Source organism: Acomys minous (assembly GCF_964271855.1).
Source record: "Acomys minous genome assembly, chromosome: 5".
Taxonomy (NCBI): Eukaryota; Metazoa; Chordata; class Mammalia; order Rodentia; family Muridae; genus Acomys; species Acomys minous.
Window position 1 is genome coordinate 28,970,312 of NC_140494.1, and position 26,033 is coordinate 28,996,344.

Genomic DNA, 26,033 nt, shown 5'->3' on the forward strand with positions numbered 1-26,033 from the left:
GCGGACAGTTATCTGGGGCCGACTCAGGCTCGTGTGACAAGTTTCTGTGTCCCTCTAGTATTATCACTGTTTCTTGAGATTATTCTACATGCTTATGTGTTTACATCAGTTCCATTTTATACTCTTCCCCCTCCGCCTATTACTTCTCAGCTTCTTGACTCCTTCTCCCTTTTCTCTTTTTTCCCCTTCTCTTTCTTTTCTTTCTCCTTCTCTTTCTCCTTCTCCTCTTTCTCCTTTCTCCCCTCCCCCAACAGACATAGGGAAAGAGGGAGAAAGACACAGAAACACACACACTTACATATAAATACAACCTGCTGAATCTGTTTAGTGTTGCTCATTTGTGTGTGTGTTTAGGGATGATAGGTAACCTATCATGGACTCATTCCTGGAAAAGATTGACTCCGTCACTGAGCAGCCATTATTGTGTGTAGCAGGAACTTGTGAGATTTCTCCTTTTATGCCTTATGATATCAGCTGGTTATATCATTTTTCAAGTCTTGTTTAAGTGGCCATATTTTTAAGATTTCATGCGTGCAACTCTGTGTCTTATATAGAAAGCACTGTTTCTCAGCAGATATCTTGGTCCTCTGGCTTGTACAGTCTTTCTGCCTCGAACATCTTCCATGATGTTTCCTGAGCCTTAGGTGTAGGGATTATGTTGCAGATGGATCAACTGGAGGTGGGCACTGCATATCAGAATTTTGACCAGATTTCTGTTATGCCCTATCTGCTATGAAAAGAAGTTTCTTTGATGATCAGCAAGAGCTACACTTAGCTATGGATATAAGGACAAATATGTAGACTAGAGTTGGAAATTATACTGGTTTAGTGTTCAGTGCCTCACCAACCGTGGGCAGTTGGTTAGGTTATAGTGCCCGGGATGAATTCCCTTCTTTTGAATGGGCCATGAGTACAATTAGGTGCCTGCTGTTGGCTACCCTCGAGATAGAATTGCCACCATTGCGCCCTTGAATATATCTTGCTGTGCTTGTCATTCTTGTGTCTGTTGTGCCTCTTACTGCCATCTTTTTACCAGCAGATTGGAACCTTGCAGGGAGAGTCTGTGTCACACATGCATACTGTTTTGTTTTCAGAATCATAGGGCAATAATAAAACATGGCTGAAGTGGAAAACTATCTAACATACTGAATAACATTTAAAATGTTGGTGAACCCAAGTGAGTGTTCTGTGACTCTTGTAAACACAACTTGTGCTTTGGTGCCATGATAGGCATTGGGAATTTAAAGTTGGCTATGTTGTGGCACTGTGGTTTGATGTTGGCCCATAGTATTTCCTCCCTCCTGTTGTGATCTTAAAGGCACAGCTCAGTACACAGTCCCTGGCGCAGGCTCTCCTAGTAGGTTTCTGCTTTCCACATCTTAATGGTATGAGGTTTTAGGTCAAAGACAGCTAGCACTCTGAGAATTTCAACCAGTGGCTTGAGGCACCTACAGTGATGAGACACTGAAAAATTCCTATCTGGTCAAAAGCTGAAATTTGAAGGTGGAGGGGGACTAGTCATAGAAATTATGGCTTCCGGTGTGAGGTTGGCACCTTAGAAGAAGGTATTGCAGCCCTAAGCTGGGCCACCCCAGGCCAGGACTGATACTTTTGTGAAAGACTTAAGCTGCCCTTTGACCCCCCTCCTCAATCTTGCCCACAGACTTGATAGAGGGAAGGGGGGGGGGGGGGAGAGGAGGCTTTCAGGCTGTATTCATTGCTGCAGTGTAGCACACTACCCCTCAGCTCCAGGTTTTTGCAGTTTATGCATCATGCCTTGTCTTCAAAGAATTTATCTGAGGAAATAGTTGAAACCCTACAAGATGTAGAAGTAAAATACTGTTGTCTTTGTGCTTTGTTTGAATTGCTACCGTTACAACTTGTCTCTAAAACATTTATCATCATGGTAATAGATTGCTGAATTTATGTCAGAATCTATTGGTGCAGTGTGGGCAGTAGATTGTACCCGCAGCATGAAATGTCATAAGGATGGCTTTTCTCCATTTCTTATATTTCTTAATATATGATTTCAGTGTTATTAGTATAAGACAATTGCTTTTAGTGTCATCCCAAGATGCCGTAAGGAGGATGTTGATTATCCGATCAACCTGAAATGCCATGGTAAACATAATGTTGAAATCCTAAACTGAACTTTGCAGCTGCTTGCAAAAATGCTCTGTAGTACTGCAACTAGTGGTGCCTCCTAGTACTGTTTTAAGGAATCAGATACCTAAAATAAGTAGTAAGTGTTCTCATTGAGAAATCTGTGCTTTTAGCATTTTTTATGTATTTCTCAGGAAGCTGACGATTTTTAATAGTTTACTGTTTAGGAAACCTACATCTAGGAAGCAGATGTGATCATGCTGAGCAGACATCTGGGCCTTAGTTCAGGTACTTTGTAGCCCAGGGGTTTTGCTGAAAGTAGACAAGTCAGGCAGATGATTCTGTGATGCATTAAGGGATTTGGTTTTGGCTGCTGAAAGTGGTACCTGCCTGTCAAAATAGTGTCAGGCAATAAGGAATCTTGTTTACATGGTTTCGTTTTCTTTTTTTCTTTTCTTTCTAACCCAGAATTATTCAGATGGAAATCTACTAACCCCACTTCCCAAACATCTGAACAATTTTTCTGTAGTACTCAGCTGTCATCGTTGTAAAGTTTGTGTCACCTGTCCAGAAACTGTTTACTTGCTCAAGTTCTCCACAGAACTAAAACTTGAGCAGTCACTAAAAAACCACAGTCTCCCGTTTCAGGGTGCAGTGTGTCTAAAAGAGGAACACTTCCATTTATGAATTTAAGCATCTTAGCCAAGAGGTTATTAATTGATCTGGGCTGAACAGAGAAATGGGTACAGTGGATTCTCAACTTGATTTACTGTGTAAGATTAAGATGCCACCTTCTCCGTGTGTTCACCAAATGTACACTGCATGCTTCAGCTTTTCTGTGGTCCCCATAAAGAAAGTGAGGACTAGAAGTGCTGGTGACTTAGCATGGAAGAAAAAGACACCTCTCAATGTGGTCCAGTGCTCTGCTCTGTTAGCAATATGGGCAAGCTATTGCTAAGATATGGTTTCTTTGTTGTCTGATCTCAGATACAGGAGTAGTGTTGAGTCCTAGTTTGAGTTTCTGTTACTGTGATAAAACACCATGACCAAAAGTAGCTGGGGAGGAAAGGGTTTATTTCAGCCTAAATGTCTTAATCATAGTCCCTCTTGGTGGGCAGGAACCAAAGGCCATGGAGGAATGCTGCTTACAGACTTGCTTCTCTTGCCTTGTTCAGTGTGCTTTCTTATAGCGCAAGGGTAGCACTGCCCACAATTTGGTACACCCTCCCAACATCAATCACCAACCAAGAAAATGCCCAAACACATTCCAACTGGCCCGTCTGGTGGGGGCACTTCCTCAACTGAGGTTCCTACTCTCCAAGTGACTCCAGTTTATGCCAGGTTAGCAAAATGAGCTGGCACATAATGCTTGGCAGAATTTATGTCTTGTATAACTGTTGTCATCTTGTTTTCTAGCATCCTCCAGGCCAGACATCAAGGAAGTATAGCTCCTGCTCCACCATCTTCTTAGATGACAGCACAGTCAGTCAGCCAAACCTCAAGTACACCATCAAATGGTGGGTGTGCAGATGTCCTCTGTGTTTTTGAATTTTGGGGATTGTTTGGGATTGTTTGTTTGTTTGTTTGTTTTGTGGTAATGTTTGGCTACAGCGTCTCCCTGGACTTAGCTGTCCTGGAACATCCTCTGTAGACCAGGCTGGCCTCAAACTCACATAGATCTTCCTTTCTTTGCCCATAAGTTCTGGAATTAAAAACATTGGCCATTATGTCTGGCAAGATATCTTTTAAACTTATTTTTGTTTTATATATTTGGGTATTTTGCCCTTGCGTATGTTTGTGCGCCATGTAAATACAGTGCCCTTGGAGGCCAGAAGAGGGTCCCCTGGCCCCCTGGGACTAGAGTTATAGAGTGTAATGAGCTGCCATGGGGGTGCTTGGAATTGAACTTTGGGTCCTCTAGAAGAGTGGGCCGTGCATCTAACCTCTGAGCCATCTCTCTAGGCTTCAGGGTATGCAGACTTCTTACTTCACCCCAAGCTGTTTAGAGGACCTGGGGGAGTAATAAAATGGAGGCCACTGACACTTGAGGATTCCTCTTTTAAAAGTGGCTGGGGTAGCAAAGATGTGAGCTATTCAGGATATTTGTGCATGTTTCTACTTAAGTAGAGAGACTGGCATTTTACTTTATTTTAAATATTGATGACCTAAAATATGTCCATTGATTTGTATGTGTCGTGTACAATTTTGCCCTTTCAGCTTTGACTGAAGCAATCCCTGCACAGTGCCAATGGTCTTTTGACTTGTAAATGAGATAGGAGGGAAGTAGAGGGAGTCTTAAGGGTCACTTTTCTCATGTAAAGAGGAAGAAATCACTGGTTTTCTCTGTTCTCTCCTGTCCTCATTAGCACAGTGACGTCAGCCACCTCTAGCAGGGGTCTCAGAGAACTTTTATATTACAGCCTGGATTCAACATCTTGACTGAAAATCTGGGACATTTTATATCTGCTTGCTTTAGAAAGTATACATCTAATAACAACCCATATTAGTGCATGAAATACTAAAATTGCTACCTATGAAATGTTCTTTTTTCATGGGCCAAGTTTTCTGATTTGGAGGTACCGTTTAGGATTATATGTGATAATCACTCCCTCAGTTCAGGCATTGAGGATGCTAACTAGCTTGCATGGTCAGTCAATGTCCCCATCCCGTAAGGGACAAACGGAGGCCACTTAGGTATATATGCTTTATCACATAAGGTTCTTTTTCCTTATTGCCCCAGCATGGGGCAGTGGCCAGTGAGCGTAAACCCAGATGGCCACCAGGGAAACTGGGAAGAAGTACATCACATATAGCACGTAGTGAAATTATCCGAGTGACCTCACCCAACCCATTCACTTCTTAGGATGGAGCTTTCTGCTAGGAAATGGACAGTATGGAAGCTTTTACAGGTGCGTAGTGCTTGCGGAGCAAAGTGAAAAGGCCTGAAGATCTTTGTGTCCTATGGTCCTTGACAGCTGCTCAAAACTCTGAAGAGCCTGGAGTGAAAGTTACCAGCTTCCATTGAAACCTTGATCTTCTTCCCAGTAGTAGGGCAGAGATGAGAGAGAAGGGTGGAGTAGGTCCAAGGTAGCAGGAGTTCTTCAAGTTCACAGAGAGACCTGACCAGGTTCTCCACCTTCAGCCCTTAGGTGACTTAATATCACCACTGGTTATGATACTAGGAACCTGATGGAAAAACCAGGTGACATGACTGAGAGGCGCAGATACTTGCTTATGGTCGTGGGCTCACATAAAGCACCCCTGGGAAGCACCTGGAAGCTTTGTGTTGTGAAACGTACATTCTGGGTGCATCTGTCTGGGCTTATAAAACTGAACCTTGAAGCCACTTCTGGGAGGTTATTATCCTTATTTGAAATGGGTGCTGGGAACTAGTTGAACTGTTAGAATCCTCTGCAGGAACCAGCATCTCACACTTGTTTAGATGACCTAGTACAAAGTACTCAAAAACTAGAGGTAGTACGTAGTTGGCCTGATGATTTCTTCAGCCAGTCATTCTGCTCTGTAAGAGAGGCACTCAGAGGGGAGATGAGAAGCAAAGAGGGCAGGCAGACAAAGCAGCAGGCGCCAGCCCCACCCACCACTGCTCTAACCCTTACCCTCACCTGCCAGGAAGGAGCATCCTATTCCCTATCCTGATTCTCCATCTCCATAAGCCCAAGACCCTCTTACCTCATCAGTGTCATTCAGTTGCTAGACCATTACGACTAGCTGAGTGCTGTTGGAGACATTTCTGAATATCTGTGGCAGAATGTGTATTTTTCTAAAGCAGCTGCTGTTTCTGTGAGAGAATACACTTGAGTTCTAAAGCACTGATTCATAAGCTAATTTGGAGTGACAATCCCTCTGTAAATTGGGGCTTGTTCAAGTTGACAGGAGGGTTTACAAATTGTGCCAGAGACAGGATGACTAGAGGTTTAGGGGATGAGACTAGCAGTGGGAGAAGTAGAAAGGTGAACTCTGCTGGGGAACCAACTAGATAGAGAATTAGGGTGCATTTGACAGTTGGAGGAGTGAAAGGTGACCTGGTGCTTCCAGTGAATACAGTTCTTACTTTGAAAACTTGGAATATTCCTATCTTTGCTTTTAATGCCACATCTGGTAGCGCTAGAGTCCCCAGTTTCCACAGCCAGCTCCCTGCTTTACATCCTAGAACAGTGAAAAGTGGTGGCTCAAGAGGAATAGGGGAGCCTAGGGAGTCCATGTACCCCACTGTTCCTGGTCCCTTAGGACAGATGTTTCTTGATTGACTGTTGGATTGCCATCTGCTCTGCTCACACAGCTCTGGCTAAGAAGGCAGGTGTGGTGGCTGCTGTTACAGATCTGTTTTATTTGGCCTGTGTCTTTAGTTCCAGGTGCTCTCATGAGGAGCATAGTGTCCAAGCCTTTAGCTAGATTCCGCTAAACCCTTATGTGGGGAATGTTATCCCATTGTAACTACTTGATGAATAAGCAGTATTTCCCCTCTCTCTAAAGATGATATAGTGGAGGAAACGGGCACAAATCTGATAAATAAGCAGTATTTCCTTTTTCTGTAAAGACGATACAGTAGAGGAAAAGGGCACAAATCTTGTACAGGTCAAATATCCTGATCTACAGTCTGAATCTGAAATAACTCATTTAGAATACAAGCTCTGTCAATGTATGGGAAGATACTCTGAAAACATCATTATTACCTGAACGCTGAAGCCATTTTACTTTAGTCATAGGACCCCCTCATCAGCTCTGTTGCCTTAGAGATTTTAGGAGGAAGGCCCTGTTTTACCCCTTGGTCCTGATCCTCACACCTCATGCGAAGAGGCATAATAGGAGCCTGTGCCAGAGTCTGTTGTGGTTCAGCCGTAGGGAATCCAGTACACAGCCAAGCGTCTTGCTGGCCTCAGAGCTGGTTTTGGTTTCTGTTGTTACTGCTCCTATCATCTTTACCTCTGGTGGTTTCCTGAAGAGCTGTTTCTATTTTCTGTGATCCAGAACACATTGCCGTCCTGCCATTGATTGTTTTTAAAGGCAGAGAAAATAACTTGAAGGCATTTTTCTACATTTTAAAGTAAGATAAAAAGAGTATAAAGACATTTAAAAAATTTTTTTAAAGGTCAACTTGATCATGATCAAAGCTATGCCATTTTCTGTTCAGAAGGAAAAGGTTTTGTCAAAGTTTCAAGGTGGGTGTCAGTGACTGTGAAGGGAAAGGCCACTGGTAGGCGCACAGTGCCCGTCCTCCTGCAGAGATGCTTGCTGTTTGTGTTGGGAGCCACAAGCTACCAACTGATTCCATTGTGCGTGCTTTCCTATAGAAATAATATAACCATAGGTTGCACAGATATTTGTGAGACTGTTTATTATGGTGTGAATTAATTACTGAATATTACATATAATTTAAATATTAAGTCACAGACTGAGTAACTCTTCAACAATTAAATTATGAACTATAGCTAGCAGCTTTTCAAATCATATTTATTAGAATATTTCCTAAGGTTAAAAAAAGCAATAACATGGCTATCTAAGCATAGGATGCTACCCCCTGTGTTCACACACGTGTAAGTAGAAATAATAACTATATTTCAAACGGATGGTAGGCATCTGGGGTCAAAGAGATTGATTGTCCTGTGACATACTCTTTTTATGTACCAGCCCTCAAGCTCTGCATTCTCCTGCTCACAGAGTGATAGGATTATAAGTGTTACTCACTGTTCTTGGCTGAAAGATAATTTTATTTTAATGTTTTCCCCCTAGTACTGGGAATCAAACACAGGGCCATATGCATGCGAGGCAAGCACTCTGCCACTGAACTATATCTCAACTCAGATTTTTCTTTATGCTTTCTAAGTTTTAAAAAATTTCTGCAGTGAATGTATTATATTTTACATTAGAAAAGAAAATTGAGGAGAATGAATGTTTATTGTATTCAGATATTTTAAAAGTTTAGACAGCTTTTAAATAGTGCTTCTGGTAAGTCACTGCATCACTTTGGGAAGTGGGTGGCTCTGTGGCACAGCTTGCCAAACGATGTGTGAGAGGAATGGCAGTCACTGTTTGTGCTACTCATTATTCTTTCTGATAGTTTTGGGGTGGGGGAGGTGACTAATAATTTACTAATAAAGTATGCTATGAATTAGAGATTCCTAAATATGCTTAATTTGTAGCAACTTTACGTAGTACCTGCATTTTAAAAGTGGAGCAGCTTAAAATCTGAGAGAAAAGCTGTAAGTCCCCTGTTACTCTATTGTTTGCAAAAATAATCTTAACATTCCTGGGAGTGATTCCCAGAGTGACTTACTGTGGAGTATAGTCTGATCAGCACTCTGGATGAAGTGGGGCATTTAATTGAGATTAGTGCTCTCTTCCTGATAATGCCTAGTACATGAACTGCTGAGTGTGCTACAGAACGTTGAATTCCTGTGTTTTATTTTACAGCGTAGCTCTTGCGATATATTACCACATCAAAAACAGGTATGTGGACACCGCATTGTCTTGTTATGCTCTTTCTTTTCTTTAACTTTTGGCTTTATAATCTTAACTCACGTTCCCATAGACCTTGTAAAGGTCAATGCAGCAGAGTGCCAGGTGAGAGCTGGGCTACATCTGGACCAGGCACACCACATGGAGCAGACTTCTTGAAAAGCCTCATTGCTCTTTGCTGCTTATTTTCTGTGTAACTTAACTAAGCATCGTGTGTTTTATAAAATGTTACATTTAGTTTGAGTTCAGTTGGAAAATTTGACATGCAAAACAGAACTTAGTAGGAGCTCTTCCTGATTAAAGTACATCTTGTAATGCTTCTGTGAATTTGAAGTCAGGTAAAACTGGATTTTAAAATCTACCTTAAGTATTTAAGAGGGATCTGTAGAGATAAGTTAAATAAATGAGTTCTTGCTGTTCAGGCCAGAGTTTGGCTCCTAGCACCTATTTGTGCAGCTCAAGAATACCTATTAATTTCAGCTCGAACGGATACAATGCTCTCTCTTCTGGCCCCTGTGGGCACCTCCACATCTGGGCATACTCTCACACAGAAAACACATAGTTTTAAGAAGAGGAGGAAATGGGCTTGAGAGAAAATTGAGTAGTTAAGAGGGTGCACTGCTCTTGCAGAGGACCTGAGTTTGGTTCCCAATAATCACATTAGACAGCTCACAACCTCCTAACTCCAGCTCCAAGTACATCTGATGCCTTTGACCTCTGCAGACGTGCCTGACTTATTTGCACGTATACATATAACGACTTGCCAGACACATAATGAAAAGTAATAAAAATAAATTTTGAAAGGAAAGAAGATTAATAACTCATTTATTTGCTAATTTAATTGAGTGCCAAGATTTCTGATTCAGATCTGGGGCATTAAGCCATATCAGTATTTCATCGTTTTCAAACATGTTTTCCCTACTAGTGAGCTCTTCCGAGCCATCCCCAAGAGCACTGAATATAGAATCTTTCAGGTTTTTACTACAATATGTACCAAACTTCATTTCAATGATTTCCTTTTAGTGGGCTTTTCCAAAACACCATCTTAATTTTCATAGGTGCAAAGGTCTTATAGGCACCAGCATATTTCAGTGATTAATGTGGTGTGTTTATAGACATAATACTACTTACAAAACTAGTTTGGGAACAGGAAGGGCCTCCAAACAGAAGCCAGCTCTCCCCCATTGGCCGCTGTAACAACTCAGGCTGCTCATATCTGAGGAGAGGGTTGTGAGGCCATGCAGTGCCAGGCAGCTTCTTAGGAGCAGCAAACACCTGGAAGGTGTTCACTGGAGTGCACTGTTCCTGTGCCACAATTGTGATTGTTGTGCATTGTGGCTTCTAAGAGTTGTAGATGTAAGAACTGTAAGCAGAGCACCTTTTGCACCTAGGCAAGGATAACATCAGTAGTGCAGATTTTTTCTGTCATTTCTGTCGTATAAGTTCAAAATTTGAAAACACTAAAGCCAAAGTTACATGTAAGACCAATAGTGAGGCACGGATGTGCTTTTAAGCCAATTTTTTACTAGCTTCTTTAAGAGATTTCTTGGTTCTTGTTTTGGTGCCAAGAATTGGACCAAGAGTTCCATGGATATTGAGCCTGCCCTCTGCCAGCAAAGTACACCCCAAAGTCAGTTTAGTTATAAATGTTAACAGACAGCTTTATTAAGTGCTTGCTCGGGCTTCCCTTGTCAGTCTTTGCATGAACTTTTAGTTTTAATAACAGATTTGAGAAGTGTTAATTTATCATCTGCATTTTACAGATTAGGAAATTGAGGCCCAGAGACTCTCTTAGTCAGTGATCTGCTGCTGTGAAAAAATGCCATGACCACAACAGCTCTTTAAAAAGAAAGCATTTAATTGGGGCTTACTTACATTCAAAGGTTTGGTCCACTGTCATCACGGCAGGAAGTGTGGTGGCACAGGCAGACACGGTGTGGAGATTGAGAGTTCTACATCAGGATTGGCAGCAGCAGCAAGATAAAGAGTTTCTGGGTCTGGGTTGAGCATTTGAAGCCTATAGACCATTCCCAGTAATACATTTCCTCCAACAAGGCCACACTTCCTAATTCCTATCAAGGAGTGCCACTCCCTATTGACCAAGCACTAGTCTGTGGGTGCCATACCACAGAGAGATTCAGTAAGGCCTTAAGACTGTGCAACTAGTCAATTGGGAAGTTTTGAGTTGAGTCCAGCCCACTACCCATATGTTTTAATCCCTCTGCTCTTGTAGATGAATCTTGATAAACCAAACAAAGCTAAATGGAAGTGGAAAAACTACAGGTTTAATCTGATTAGTCTGGAGGTGGAAGCCTGCACCTCTCTGCCGGGGCAGAGCAAGCATCTTGTGTGAAGGCTTTGTTGGGGACTGTCTATAGACAGCCATTTAGCGCTAGCCATACAGCTGCCAACTGGATAGATGGAGTACTGTTCTCATGAGATACACAGTGAGGTATGATGGGAAAGGAAACAGTCCCCTTTTAAGAGAATTCATTAAATGTTCTCAGTCATCTTGCCTTAAGTTCTTAATCTTTTCCTTCCTTATTTTCTGTTCTTTGCCTCTTTTTGTGTGTTGGATCTTAGGTATCCCAGGCTCGCCTCAAGCTTACTGTGTAATCAAGGATGGTCTTGAACTTATGGCCATCCTCAGATACTTGGATTACAGGGCTACACCAACACGCCTGCCTTATGCCATGCTGTGGCTCAAACCTCAGACTTCATTCTTATTAGACAGAAGCTACCAGCTGAGCTACATTCCCCACCTTTTTCATTTATATTCTTAATCTATTTTCCTAAAGTACTTGTGGTAAATGTTTCTCTGGCATACTAGATGGTTTTTAAGGGTTCCCATTCATGAGGAAAAATTGAACAGCACTCTTGGTAGTCTGAGGAAGTGTATTGCTTACAAGGCTTTTGAGGGTGTTGCTGCAGGGAAGGTGAAGGAATCTGCTGACTACTCTTAGTAGCTAGGGACATGGTCAGAGGCAGTGCAGCCTGGAGCACACAGGAGGAACTTTCTGCTTTCATGTTCCATGGTAGGACTGAGCCCACCACCAGCATCTCCCAGCCTGGCTTTGCTTATATCCTTGCTGATCGGCTTTTGTGAACAGTCATAGGGCACAGGTAGAGATGCTCTGAATTTTGATCAATTCCTATGACCCATACTCAAATGGACACTAGCCTGTTTTATAGAGATGCTAAATTTATAAAGCAGAAATTGGAATGTTTAATATAATAGTTTTATTTAGGTGTAAGTCAGTAAGCCTGTTCTTACTGTTCTCAAGCTAAGACTAAACCTTAAACACAAACTAGAAATTATGTTGTATTACCTGAAAATCACTTTAGGGTTGTTTGTTTCTTTGATAGTTTTGTAAACTTTTGACATAACTAGAGTCACCTGTTAAGACAGGATCTCAACTGAGAAAATGTCTCCATCAGATTATTAGCCTGTTGGCAGGTCTGTGAGGGCATTTTCTTGACTGAGGGTTGATTTCGGAGAGCCCATCTGGCTGTGGGCATTTCTACCCCTGGGCAGGTAGTCATAGGTTGTATTTTAAAAAAAAAAAAAAAGTCAAATTAGGCAAGCCATTAGGAGCAAGCCAGTAGCAACATTCGTCCATGGTCTCTACTTCAGCTTGTGCCTCCAGGTTCCTTGAATTTTTGCCTCAACTTCTTTCAGTGATCAGTACATGCAAGCCAAAGGACCCTTTTCTCTTGAAAGCATTTTTAGTGTTTTATCACTTCAGTAAAAAAACAAAGTAGGACTTGTTCACAATTGTGACTTTTAAATTAAATTTGTGGACAAAATTCAAATTACATTAAACAGTTGAATGTAAGTAGATCTGTCACTGATGAGGTGAGATGCTCTCTGTAGAGGCCAGCAGTCCAAAGCATCAGATAGACCAGAGTCTAACATCTCAAAGCACTGTGTAGGTAAGAGTCATAAAGCCCAAAATGATGTGCAAACCATAGGTTAGTATCCTGTAGTTTTGTATAGACTAGAAGTTTCCAGCTCAAGGGTCTGTGTGGACTAGAGGTCAGCAGCCTAAAGCACCTTACAGATGAAAAGCCAACATCTCAAAGCACTTTGTGCACCAGAAACCAGCAGCTCAAAGTCCTATACACCTGAAGCCATCAGCTCAAGGTTCTATATAGACAACATGCCAGTTGTAATCCAAAGTGTTATGTGGACCACAAGCCAGTAGCCTAAGACACTGTTTAGACCAAGAGCTCAAGGCACTGTAAGATCAGAAAACAGCCCAACATGCTGTGTGGACTACACACCAATAGCCGAAAGCATTGTATTATCCTGAGGCTAGCAGCCCAAAGTACTATAGAACTGATGTCATCAGTCTAAGGTACAGTGAGGGACCAGAGGCCACATCCCTATTTGCTAAACCCGTGGCTGGCAGCCTTGCCTACTGTATGGCCCAGTGCTTCTAAACATTGTTCCATTCACAAAACTTCTGTATTGGTTTATAAATTAGACAAACCTAACATATGCTAATATCAGAAGTTACTACTGTGTAAAGTGTTAATTTTACTATTTATTAAAAAGAAAAACAAATTTGCATACTGATGAGATGGATGTGCTTGTTTATTTTTACATAAAGAAGTCTTAGCTAAATATTTGATACTTTAACTTTTTAATGCTGCTTCCTATACATAACTAATACAAAATGGCAGAAGTATGTTTAGGGCCATTTCAGAAGTTGGTGGAAATTCTGTTCTTTCTCATATGGAATTTACTGAGTGATAGTTTACAAAACTGAAGTCATCAACTCAGCTGCCTTTTTAAAGATCAAATTTTCTAACAATATAGTTCAGAAATGTTAGTTTTGATGCTTCTGTGGTGAGAAATGACAGGAGAAAACTACTAAAGTTACTTTATTTTTCATAATTAAACCATTTTGCTTCTATAAGGCCAGATACCTTTGTACAGTAAAACATGCAGTTCATAACATCCAGGGCTCTCAAGTCCCAGCTAGGGTTTTTCAGGCAGTTTCCTTGGGATTGTTTGGCATGGTAGGTTACAGTGAGCATAGTGTGTGTGTAGAACAAACGCTGAAGTGCAGTCACATGGTTCAGTACAGGTGAGTGCTGCTGGAAATGTCTCAGAATCACTACTTTTGTTGCTAGAATTGTCAGTGTGTATTGTGACAATTTAAGACTGAGCCCCATGGCCTGCTGCATGTCCCCTTTTCCTCCAGACTGCTTCCTATCAGTCACCGAATGTATGGTTACCAAACATCAGAAACAAAAGTTGTTAACATTAGATCATTTTAGGTTTGGATCATTTAAAAAGCATGAGAGGGAAAGTGGAAAATAACGATAAAAAACTGGCTAAGGTAGGAAGACAAGCAGCTAGAGTTGGAGAGGAGACATGGGGAAGGGAAGTGCGGAAGAGAAGCATGCATGATGATGTCAAGATGAACCCTATTACTCTGTAATTAGTTAACATATAAAGTAATGAGAATGTTAGAAACTTAAAATCTACATTTTTGCTTAATTCACCTAGAGTTATTAATCTTTGTGGACTCTTCAACAAAAAAATGATTAAATACTGTACCTGAGGGAAAATGCCTTATTATTGACAAACAACCAGCAGTGTCTACATTTATCAGTTTCGGTCTTGTAAACTACAATTGAATTGAAATGTGTTGGTTTCATTTTGTGTAGCATTTATTCTGAAGAAAGTTAACCTCTCGTTTCCACTGCTTTCCTCACCAGGGACCCAGATGGAAGGATGCTCCTAGATATTTTTGATGAAAACCTCCACCCTCTTTCGGTAATGACCACCTTGTGTTTCATGGGATGGTTAGTCAGCTGTCACTTGCTCCTGTCAGGTGGTGGTCATCTGAAAACTTCTTTTTTCCTAGAAATCCGAAGTGCCACCAGATTATGACAAACATAACCCAGAGCAGAAACAGATTTACCGGTTTGTTCGGACACTGTTCAGTGCTGCTCAGTTGACAGCTGAATGTGCCATTGTCACCCTGGTGAGTTCGAGCAGCAGAGACTTTTTTGGGGAATGTTGGGGTTTCTGTGAGAGTAGAGGACAAAAGTCTCAAGAGAGTGTGGAGTCATGTGTGATGTCCCACTTACAGCCAGTGAGTGCTCTGAGTGCTACAGCTTTCAATGAAGGTGCATCCAGCAGGCCTAATGCAGGGTAGCATGGACCAAGAACATCCTCGACCAGAGTCTGGGTTCCATTTGTTCCCACTACAATCTTACTGACAAATAGATCTAAGCCATGTGAAATGTCAATAAGGTATGTACATCCATGACCTAGATACAGGAAGTGTGGCTGTGACTATCTTCTGATTTGTTTTGTATAAGTGTCTTAGGTCATCCAGTTTAAAACTTAATGAACTGCCTAGATCTGTGTTGTTTGTAAAGTTTTAAGAGTGTAACCTGATCTCTGATCTTTACATGGCATGTCACTCACATGAGAAATGAGCTTTGCCTGTGACCACACATTCCGGGAGAACAGGCTTGCTCCCTAGTTCTGGGGAGATTGTTGGCTAACAGAAAACCCACAGAAGGCTGTCCTGCTCTCTCCACAATGAGCTTTTGTGGCCTTAGGGCCTGGGCTGACTCAGTACTAAGCCATTTGCTCGTGTGTGTTGGGTCGGTTCATGGTTCCTTACTGCCTTCTTTCTGTCCACAGCATGAGACCTGTTCAGGTAATCCTTACTGATCCAGAATGATCATAGGGCCTAACATCAAACTGGGGAGTATATACATTCTGTTTCCTAGCAAGAGCTTGTCTTACAAAATGGAAAATGTGCAGCAGGGTTGATAGTTTCTGGAAGGGCTGAAAAATCTCATTGATGAGATTAATGGTAAAATGTATGCTATAAGAAAACTTTGAGTTATTAATATAAATAGTTATAACACAGATTAGTGGGTTTCACTGTGACATTTCTGTTTATGACATAAAAATACCAATGTTGTGAATTGATCATCTCAGTCTTCTTTATTTTTCTCCTTCTGTTCTCTGCCTGCTCTGAGTTCGCCCATGGCAGCTGTCGGCTAGTCTTAGACGCTGTTCCCTTCTAAGGACAAACCTTGGGCCTGTTTGTGTTCATTCTTTACTTTATACACCACGGTATACAGTAAATTAGGACCATCTCCAGGGTTGTAAAGACCTACACTTAAAAAACAAAAGATAGTGTTGCTCTGATTACAGATACTAAGGTAGTGATGTGTGTGTATGTGTGTGTGCTCACGTGCGTGCATGCTTGTACCCTGGTCATGCTTGACTGCACAGAAATGTAGGGAGGGGTTTTCTGGTGTTGAAAGAACAGATGGAATCAAACTTACTAACAGGACTGCTTTCTCACTCACTTTTTAGTAGAAGCACCAAGGCAAATAAAGCCAGTGTTTCTATTTTTACTGCAGGAAACCCTCAAGGACCTTGTCTTATAATAAAGTACCATGAACAAAGGGACTTTAAAAAACAAATTTATCTCGATATGGTGGCATGTACCTAAAGTTCCAGATACTTGGGAGGCAGAGGCAGGAGAATCACTTGTGTCCTGGAGTTCAAGGCTAGTGTAGGCAACACAGAAGTCCTAGGAAGGAAGGGCAAAAGAGAGATGGGAAGGGACAATGCTACAGTGATGAGGATCGAATCTAAGACTTACTGCCACTCTGGATGTCTGCTGAAAAATTCTGTGGCATCAAGTACTAAAAATCCAAATGGAAAAATTACAGAAAATTTAAAACAGGAAGCTACAATTATTCCCTTAAAATAATTCATTGGCCACAGGTTAGAACCTGCAGCGCATTGTTGAGTGCTCAGCATTTGCATGATAGTGTTCATGCCCTAAAGGACACATGATAGCACCTGAAATAGGATATAATTGGGAATGGAATAAAGCTATCAACTCCGTTTGCTGGCTTGATTTTAGACTCTTTCCTAGGTCTTATTGGAGCATCTCTGATTGGCCAAGTCAAATAGCTGTAAGACTACAAGATTAATACCCAAGCTGGGCGTGGTGGTGCACGCCTTTAATCCCAGCACTCGGGAGGCAGAGGCAGGCGGATCTACAAAGTGAGTCCAGGACAGCCAAGGCTACACAGAAAAACCCTGTCTCGAAAAAACAAACAAATTGTGTATGATTTGGATTCACGCCATACCCCTGACCTGATAAAAATTTTAAAATTTAGATTGGAATAATTTCATCATTGTTGGAGTCCTGTTTATGTATGTCCTTTGGTGAATTAGCCTTTAATCTCCTACCCCAAATGCCTTTGAGAACAACCTTTTTTTTTTGGTCTGCAGTCAACCGAGTACTCTGTAAATTTACAATTGGCACTAACCTGTGCTGTCTAGAGATTCCTTAGGACAGTCTTTCATGTGAATATAATGTGAAATTTTAATTGAACAGTGTCCTGTTAGCACACTGATGTCTAGAATAACATCATGAAAATCAGTTAGATATTATCTAGCATAGAATTAGAATACACCAATAGGAACTCCCCAAAAAATATGGTATTACTGTCAACTTCTCCTGAATCACCTGCCAGTAAGAAGTGTTCATAGTAATTATCTCCTGTGGGGTAACAGCTGCTTTCCTCACATGTAACATGCTTCAATATCTCCTTCCTTCAGGAAGCCCTCAAGAGGATATCAATCGCATATGATAAATAATATTGGCTCTTTTAACAGGCAACATCTAGTGTGTTATAAGTGTCCATCAACTAAGGTAATTTTAGTTCAAAATACAATTTCATTGCCACTTTTCTGTCTCTGCCAATGGAAATTATTTCATTGCAGAGGTGTGCCCAGCTCATGTGTACAGAAGTTATTACTGAGATGTGGGAGGTTGTTGCTTTCTGCTTTCAGTATAGTTTCAAATGACTTATCTTATAGAGAATGGGAAGAGTCTGTTGTCAAGATTTGGGAAAATACAACCTGATGTTCCCTAGTATGCCCAGCTGAAAGTTAGCCTGGCCCTGCCCATTTATTTATTTTATACAAATAAAAATCATGGTCTAAAGCATTACCTCACTGCTAATGCTCCAGTATGATAAATGCCGTTTAAAATTGAGATATCCAGAGGTTGTTACTGAACTCTTAAGTAACTTTCATTTGTTTAGTTAACAACAGGCTCTCATCCTTGTGACAAACCCTCAGAGTTAGACACAGATTTTCATTGAGCAGTCTGTGCCCTGCCTCCTGATTTCCAGGGTTTCCCCAGATGGCCTTTGATTCTTAAGGTAATGCAAAAGAATGTGTTCTTTGCCACTTTGAGCTGTCCCTCAAAGCCACACGGCTTCAGCTTCCTCTGCCTACGCCAGTTCTTTCCTCAGTGCCATCATGCATGTGATAATTTCCCAACTAGCTTCCTGCTCTATCTCTTTGCATTTAAAGTGTATTATTGCTGTTGCACTGATGATGCTCACAGTTTTAAGTGGATGCCGTCCATGAATGTCTCATGTAGGATAAAGAATATATTAAAAAACAGACATTTTTCCAGGTATGGTGGTGCACACCTGTAATCCCAGCACTCAGGGAGGCAGAGGCATGTGAGTTCGAGGCCAGTCTGGTCTACAAAGTGAGTCCAGAACAGCTAGGGCTACATAGAGAAACCCTGTCTTGAAAAACCAAACCAAACCATACCACACAAACACAAAAAAAGCCAGATATTTTGGGAGTACCACTCTGTCATTAGGAATTTAGGATTTGTTGTAGGAAAAGAGAATGAAAAGACTTAAGTTATACTGAGATATGTCCAAATTTTTACTGCTTCAATAAGTCTGGGTATGTCTGGGGTCTCTTAACACAATTAACTGAATCTTTGCAATCTGAAATGTTAGTTCTTGCTGAGGGTGGTGGCACACAACTGTGCCTGTAGTCCAGAACTGAGGAAGTGCAAATGTGAGGATCACAAGTCTGGCCTGGGTTGTGTGGTATATTCCAGGGCATTATGGACTATACAGTGAAATCCTGTCTCGAACAAACAGAAAGATACTAATTTGTTTTCTTAACAGTTTTTCCTTTATATTCAGTATGTGTCCTGGTCCATCCTGCACAACACATGGTATCAGACAGTATCCATTAGAATCTACATCTACAAGATCTTAAAAATTGGTATTTATTAGTGAATCACTGAAAATAGAGCAGCAGTCTTTGGAACCAGGGCAGCTGTTGCTCTGTCTTGCTCTGTACATACCTTGCAAAGCTTGTTTCAGTGAGAGGCGAGCCCTTGAGTAGAACATCTGCCTGTATCTGGCCCCGGCAGGAGATGCTATTGGAGGAGTTGGTCCAGGCACCCTGCTTCACTGACTTGTGATTTCCTCAAGCAGCCAAGCTTTTCTTTCCAGAAGGAAGTTTCTCCTCTCCCCTTTTCTATCCTCACTTCCTCCTCAGCCTACACTCTTAACTGCTTTCCTGTCATTCACGCTGAGCTCTTGACTTTAATCTTTGGTGGTCTCTATGAGAGACGGAAATCCCCTTCTCTTCTTGGGTACTTAGAAGTGTGTGGAGAAGCCCTAAGGTTTCCACACAGGAGTGATCCCAGCAAAGAGAATGTGCCAGAGCTACTCTCCCCTCCCACCTCCTGCCCCATCATCTTAGGGACATGTTTTGATACATCTCAGACACAGAGCACCCAGTCAGATCTGCAGCCACTTTACGTAGCCTCTTCCCTCCCTGTTTCAAATGAATGTACAGCCAACTGCACATTCCAGGGGGCTTGTGTACTTTCAAGATGGACACCTTTGATGGCTTTGAGGTCATTTCTTGAAAGTATCTGGACTGTATCTAGATGGTACCCCCTTAAAACTGCTTCTCTGTTCAACCTGATTCATAATTTTTCTTCCAGTTGCTACTTCTAGTCGGTGGTACTCCCCAAACCCCTCTCTGACCTTTATCAGTCAGTGCTGCCACTTGGAGGCCCAGGATTAGCATAGTGCCTCCACTGGGATCTCTACCTAGACACTGATTGGTGGGTAAATTCCCTCATTCAACTGTCTGGTTTCTGTGGTCTGGTGTCAGTTCGGTCTATGTCAGGTGCTGCCTGACATCTTACCTTTCACTTCATCTAGTACACCTGCCAGCCCATGCTACTGTCCTGATTCTCGAGGACTTGCCAAGATGCAGCCTCTCCCAAGGGCCCCATGTCATATCTGGTGTGGGTTTTCCTTTAAGAAATTCTCTATCCTACTTAGGAGACTTGCCATTTAAACAATATAATCTGTACTTCATGTGTTAAACATTTTCTTTTCTACATGTGGCTTTTTTACATTTTGTAAATATTTAAGATTATACAAATACTGTGTACAAGATATATATACATATATATATTACTCTACATAATATATATGTACACACATATATAAATGCAGATTTCTTCGTTTTATACAGCAAGTTCTTAAGAGTATTGTAATATCTGAGTTAAATTATTCTCATAGGGAGTTCCATTTTATAAATGAATATTATAAAAACTGTAAAAATAGCTTTATGATTAAGAGAAGCTTTATGATTAAGAATATTATAAAAACTGCAAAAATAGCTTTATGATTAAGAAGAGTAGTCTAATTTAGCTTGGGAAGCTAAAAGGCAGCTAACTTAGGACGTGTGTGTGTGTGTGTGTGTGTGTGTGTGTGTGTGTGTGTGTGTGTGTGTAAAAGCCAAAGGCATTGGAGCCCCTGGAGGTGGAGTTAGAAGGAGTTGTAAACCACCTGATGTGGGTATTTGGTTCTCTGAGCCATCTTTCCAACCCATGACAGCTAAGCAAAGGCTTCCTGTTTGTTTGTTTGTTTTATGTTTGTCTTAACTGGATTCTGTTGATTTAAGAAAAATCTGTATTTTTTTTGAGTTTCATTATCAAAATCTAGCTGAAACTTTTATTAAACAATTTAAAGTGATTTTATCAAATAGGAATCACAATGAGGTACCACCTCATACCCATCAGGATGGCCATTCTTACTGTAAACTCTTAAAATAGACAAGAGCTGAGCGAGAGTAGAGCAGTTGGAGTCCCAGCGGAGTATGACTGACGTGTGGGGTCTCCTCTGTGAGTTAAACAGAATAACTGCAGGGTTCGGCAGTGCCACTTAACTACACTGAAGGAAAAGGATCAAAACATGACTTAGCAGTGTTGATAGCACTGTGCACAGTCGCCAACAGAGGAAGCTGCTTAAGTGGCTACTAATAGATTGGTCGTAAGCAGAGTAGGGCAGTAAGGTATTGTTCATCCTAGAAAAGGAAGGAAATTCTGATTGTGCTACAGATTGATGAAAGGAAGACAGTGCTGCATGAAATAAGCCAGGCCCAAGAAGATCAATAGTATATAATGTAGCGGTGTAAATATATAATGCTTGCAAGGGTCCACAAAAGGAGGACTTGGGAGGAATTGCAGGGGCTGGAGAGAAGGATCCCTTAAGGAACATAGGGTTTCATTTTGGGACAATAAAAATGCTACATGTTGATGGTGAAGATGGTTACAGAATGTTGAGCATACCTAGTGCTGTAGAATCCATTAGAAATGATGGAATTAGGGTAATGCTGTGTGATGTGTCTTCTACCACAGGAATAGTAATATCAACAGCCGTATGTGAATTACAATTACAGTGAAGGTTAGTTCTTGAAAACTACACTCAGGGGAGTGGTAGTCAGGAGGACCTCAGTGAGCTACTAGTAAGGCCCCATCTTTAAAAACAAAACCCTCTATAATGGCCAGAAAGATGACTCAGGAAGTAGAGGCACTTGCTGTACAAGTCTGGAGACCTGAGTTCTATCCCCAGAGCTCACAAAAAGAGTAAAAGAAGTGAGCTGATTACATAAAACCATCCTGACTTCCACTTACACTGTGTGACACATGTCCTCATCCATCATACATACACAACAGCAATTTTTAAAAAGAAAATTACTCTATAGGTCAATGGCTTCTTAGACACTGGCTAAGATCAAGTGTAGAATACTTTATAGATTTTTTTTAAGTGACTAGGTTTATGGCATTTACATTCTTTGTGTCACAATGTATTTTGATCCTTGGCTTTTGGGATTTATGCCAGGTGCAGTCTTTACAATGTCAGCTGCATTTTCACTACTGCAGTTGTGACCTCCAGCCTCATTCTAGTAAAACTCACTGGGCCTTTTAGCGTTTTAAAAATAAACGTGTTCTGATGCAGTTATGGCTTCTCGATTAGTGTTTTTATTGGACTCTTGAATGTGCGAATGAGTGGTTCTCGGTTTCTTGTACCTTCTCTGGAACTCTTTTTCCTTTCCATTTGTTTTGTCCTCTGTGTTAGTTTTTGTTTTGGTTTACTATATTTTATTTTCTTATCCCTTAGAAGCTTGTTTTTTTGTTTTTGTTTATGTTTTTGTTTATGTTTTTTCCTAATAAGAGACAGGGAGTGGATCAGGTTGGGAGGGAGGAGGAGAGGGAGGGAAAATGAGTCAGAATATAGTATGTTAGGAAAAAATCTGTTTGCAATAAAAGGGGGGAAAGGTTAAAAATAATATCTTAGGTTATGTGTTTTTAAGTTTTTAACCAATTTCCTTATATATATATTTAGTGTACCTCTCCCCCCCCACCCCCCATAAATGACAATATTTTCAAGACCTTTTTTTTTTTTCCTAACTGATTACAGCCTATAAAGAAATAAATGCACCCGGGTAACCCTGCTGAAAGACTGTGGAGGTGGACTTTATGCTCAGTTTACTTAGGTAGAAGAGACAACTGAAGGCATTAGCATTGGCTTTCTCATGTCTCCTCAGGTGTACCTTGAAAGGCTCTTGACATATGCAGAAATTGACATCTGTCCAGCCAACTGGAAGCGCATTGTTCTAGGGGCAATCCTGCTGGCCTCTAAGGTGTGGGATGACCAGGCTGTGTGGAATGTGGATTACTGCCAGATCCTGAAAGACATCACAGTGGAGGACATGTAAGTGTTAGCATCACTTCATTCAGGACTGAGCGAGAGGGAGACCATGCCTCTTTGGGGTGGTCTATATTATAGAGAATGAATGAATTTGGCTGAATGTTGTAAGCTAGCTGTGGAAATGTAGTGAACCATATTTCTCATTGCTGTGATTGAGAACAGGTACTGGTAATGCTTTCTGGTTTTGTGAAAATATTTGCTGAGACTGTTGGAAGTAAATATTCCTTTGGGGGTTTGTATTTGGACTCTTCTGTCACATCAGATCAGTAATAAAGCCCATGGTCCTCTGTGGGCAACAAGCCTAACACAGAAGCTCAGGAGCTAAATAAATTAAAATGTTCCCACTTTGCTTCAGAGAATACACACCATGATTTCCCTTATTTGTCAAGTCCAGATACTGAAAATCAGCTCTTTATTCTGGAGCTTGATGTATACCAGCACCATCTTGCCATTCTCTCTTCAAGCCCAGTAGAGGAGCCTCCACTTGACCAGCGCTGTCCACCTGGTGGCATGATTTATTTCCCACCTGGACCAGACCTCAGATTGTATGAGAACTGCTACCTCATGACCTACACGCAGGTCTCAGCAGGAGTGAGAAGGGAAGGCTCAGTCCCAGAAGCACTCAACTCTCTTAGCCACCTGGAGTCTTTGGTGGCTTGTTGTCAGTTCTGGTGCTCTTTGCTTGGCTTAGCTCTTCAGCTAACCTTGAGGAAGTCTCTGACAGCAGGTTACTAGCTCTATACCAGTCACATTCTTGAGCCCAGTAGTTCATGCAGCTTGTGGGAAATTGGCCAGGCTATGGGCATTCTGGCATGCTGGCCTCAGATCCTCCTCAGTCTCTCCCCTACTGCCTCCTGCTTCAGTGGTGCTTTATGCTGTGATAACCTCTCCACACCCTGTGTAGCCTTGTGTACTCAGGGCTCTGCTGCTGCTTTTTAAAGCTCTTTCTGTGTCTGCTGCTTCATCACAGTAAGAAAAACAGGAAGTTTTTATTAGAATGATTTCACAAGAGGAACAAAGTTCTTTACCATATTTCAGGGTGAGAGAAGCTTCTAAAACATTGTCATTCTGACTCTTGGGAAACAAGTATTTAGTGGAACTCTAGCCCATACTTTTTATTAGGGATTATTCTAATTTTATTAGCTCTCTGATATCCTTCTACCCTCCATGGCATGCCAAGAAATGCCATCTACTTGACCCTTCCTGTTTGTGTGGATGGATAGTAACTGGGCACTCGGTGAGGTATTGGTGAATGAATTCTCTGTGTGGTTATATCAGCTTAAAAGAAAACAGCTGCTAAAGTGAGATTAGCTTCTGAATACAGTTATAACTTATAAAACAGATGCTTACAAAAGAAAAGGAGATACTATCTATTAACAAAAAGTGACTGACAGTGGGGAAGATTGATGTATATTAGTCTCCAGGCTATGAAGAAGGCTAGAATACTCATTTCTTAATTCACTCCCTCACTACGTTCAGAAAGAAAGAAAGAAAGAAAAAAAGAAAGAAAAGAGATGAGGGAGTAAAGATCATCCATGCTTTAGAGTTCCAGATATAATGAAGATTAAAATAACCATGGTGTGAAAAGTTGCTCGGACTGTATGATGGCAACAACAATAGTAATATCCAAGCTCTTTCACTTAACACTTTCTAGACCCAGAGAAACAGCTTTTGCATGTTATTTGATGTCATGTTATCTATAAGTACTATTATTGCTCCCATTGAGATGAAGTCAAGACACTAGAAGATTAAACAGAACACCAAAGCTCAGGCTGTAGGATCAACAGCTAATAAATGAGACCTCATGAAACTGAAAAGCTTCTGTAAGGCAGATGACACTGTCAGTACCACAAAATGCCAGACTACACACCGCAAGAAGATCATCACCAACCCTACATCTGACACAGGGCTAATATCCAAAATATATAAAGAACTCAAGAAGTTAAACACCACCAAATCAAGGTGTGCTTGGTTTTCACTATGTTGTCAGAGTTAAATATGACAGTAGAGGAAGTAAGCTGAAAAGGGGGATTACTAGCAAAGAATGAAAGTGAACCTCTGGAACCCCTACATTCTTCTAATCTTAGCTTTTCCTATTGGAAAAGGTAGCCACTGCTCTAGAGAGAGCACAGCAGTGTGAATGGACAATGTGCTAAAGAGGTGAATTTGGTTCAGTCAGCCATGTTACCAGTTTCAACTAAAAGGCACAGGCATGGGACGAAACAAAATAAGATTGCCAGACTTTACGGATACTATAGGACAGATCTCTGGAGACAGAATTCTTCTCCTTCACCCTAATAGGGTGTGTCATCCCAGAGAGGGCTGTTATCCAGTTTGTATGCTTTGCTTTGGTTTATAAGTAGTCCAGTAAGGGCCATTTTCTTAGGTATTCTGAGAAGTCGTCCATAACCAGAAGTCAAGCTTTTTTTTGTGTATCACATGCCAACTGATGATGTAGTTACCTCTGTAGGTATCTAGTGTCTGGTTTTGTTGTTCAGCTTGTGGCAAAAATATGCATAACATGGCTCAGGGGGCAAAGTGCTGTGACCTGACTTAGAATCCTTAGAACCCAAGGAAAAACAGGACAACACAGTGTACAGCTGTAATTCCAGTGCTCCAAATGGAGTTGTTAGTGTTATTTAGATTTTTTAACTTCAAGTAACTATATGCTTTATTTAAGTGAGATTTAGTAAAAATAATCTCAAGTGAATGTGAGGCAGCAGTTTATGGGTACAGATTGCCTTCCTAGTGAAGAATGGGCTTGTTGTAAGAAGAAAGTCTCTTTTCATTATTTTGAGAGCTAGTCTCAGCCCCCATGATGGTACATTTCTGTATTCCCAGTGTTCTGGAACTTGATATAGGTGGCTAGCCTAGCAAACTCAAACACTACTTTTTCAGTTTTAAGGAAGTATTCTTGGCATTAAGCAGAGAAATTAACAAAACAGTGGTTGTTGAAGTTAATCATTTACTTGCTACCACCACCACCTTGCATTTAGGAAAATAAAAGAATAGGAAAAAAAGCTGTTAAACAAATAAAAGAATATAGGGCCATCTTTTCCACATTCTTCAAACTTGTTTTAATTGCAACTCTTGTTTCTCTGGGCATATTATAAGGAAAATTGAAAAAGATGAGTCTAGAACAGACTTCTGTAAAGAACATTCTTAGACAAGAAGATAGGCTATTTAGTGAACATAAGTTGTTTGCCTTAGGCTAGCTAAGCATTATGGTGTCTATTTTTTCCATTAATTTATTTATTTATTCAGTTTACATTCCAATCACAGCCACCCTCCCTCCTTCCAGTCCCCTCTCACACAGACCATCTCTCCGTCCCTTTGTCCTCAGAGAAGGGGAGGCACCCCTCACTCCAATGGATACCAACTGGCCCTGGCCCATCAAGTTCTAGCAGAACTGGCCACAGGCCTCCCACTGATGCCAGACAAGGCAGCCCAGCTAGAGGAAAGGGATCCAGAGACAGGCAACTGAGTCAGAGATGGTCCCAGCTCAAGTTGTTAGAGGAGGCATATGAAGACCGAGCTACATATCTGTTGCATAT

At 41.2% G+C, this 26,033-nt stretch overlaps 1 protein-coding gene across 2 annotated transcripts in view; it reads left to right on the forward strand.

Moving 5' to 3' along the window:
• Positions 1–26,033, forward strand: part of CCNY (cyclin Y) — a 115,580-nt gene that overhangs the window by 75,780 nt on the left and 13,767 nt on the right. For both annotated transcript variants that reach the window (XM_084781085.1, XM_084781086.1), the window contains exons 4-8: positions 3,520–3,620; positions 8,536–8,571; positions 14,311–14,368; positions 14,460–14,579; positions 22,316–22,482. In XM_084781085.1, the coding sequence (XP_084637211.1) occupies positions 3,520–3,620; positions 8,536–8,571; positions 14,311–14,368; positions 14,460–14,579; positions 22,316–22,482 (482 nt within the window). The remainder of the gene's footprint in view (positions 1–3,519; positions 3,621–8,535; positions 8,572–14,310; positions 14,369–14,459; positions 14,580–22,315; positions 22,483–26,033) is intronic.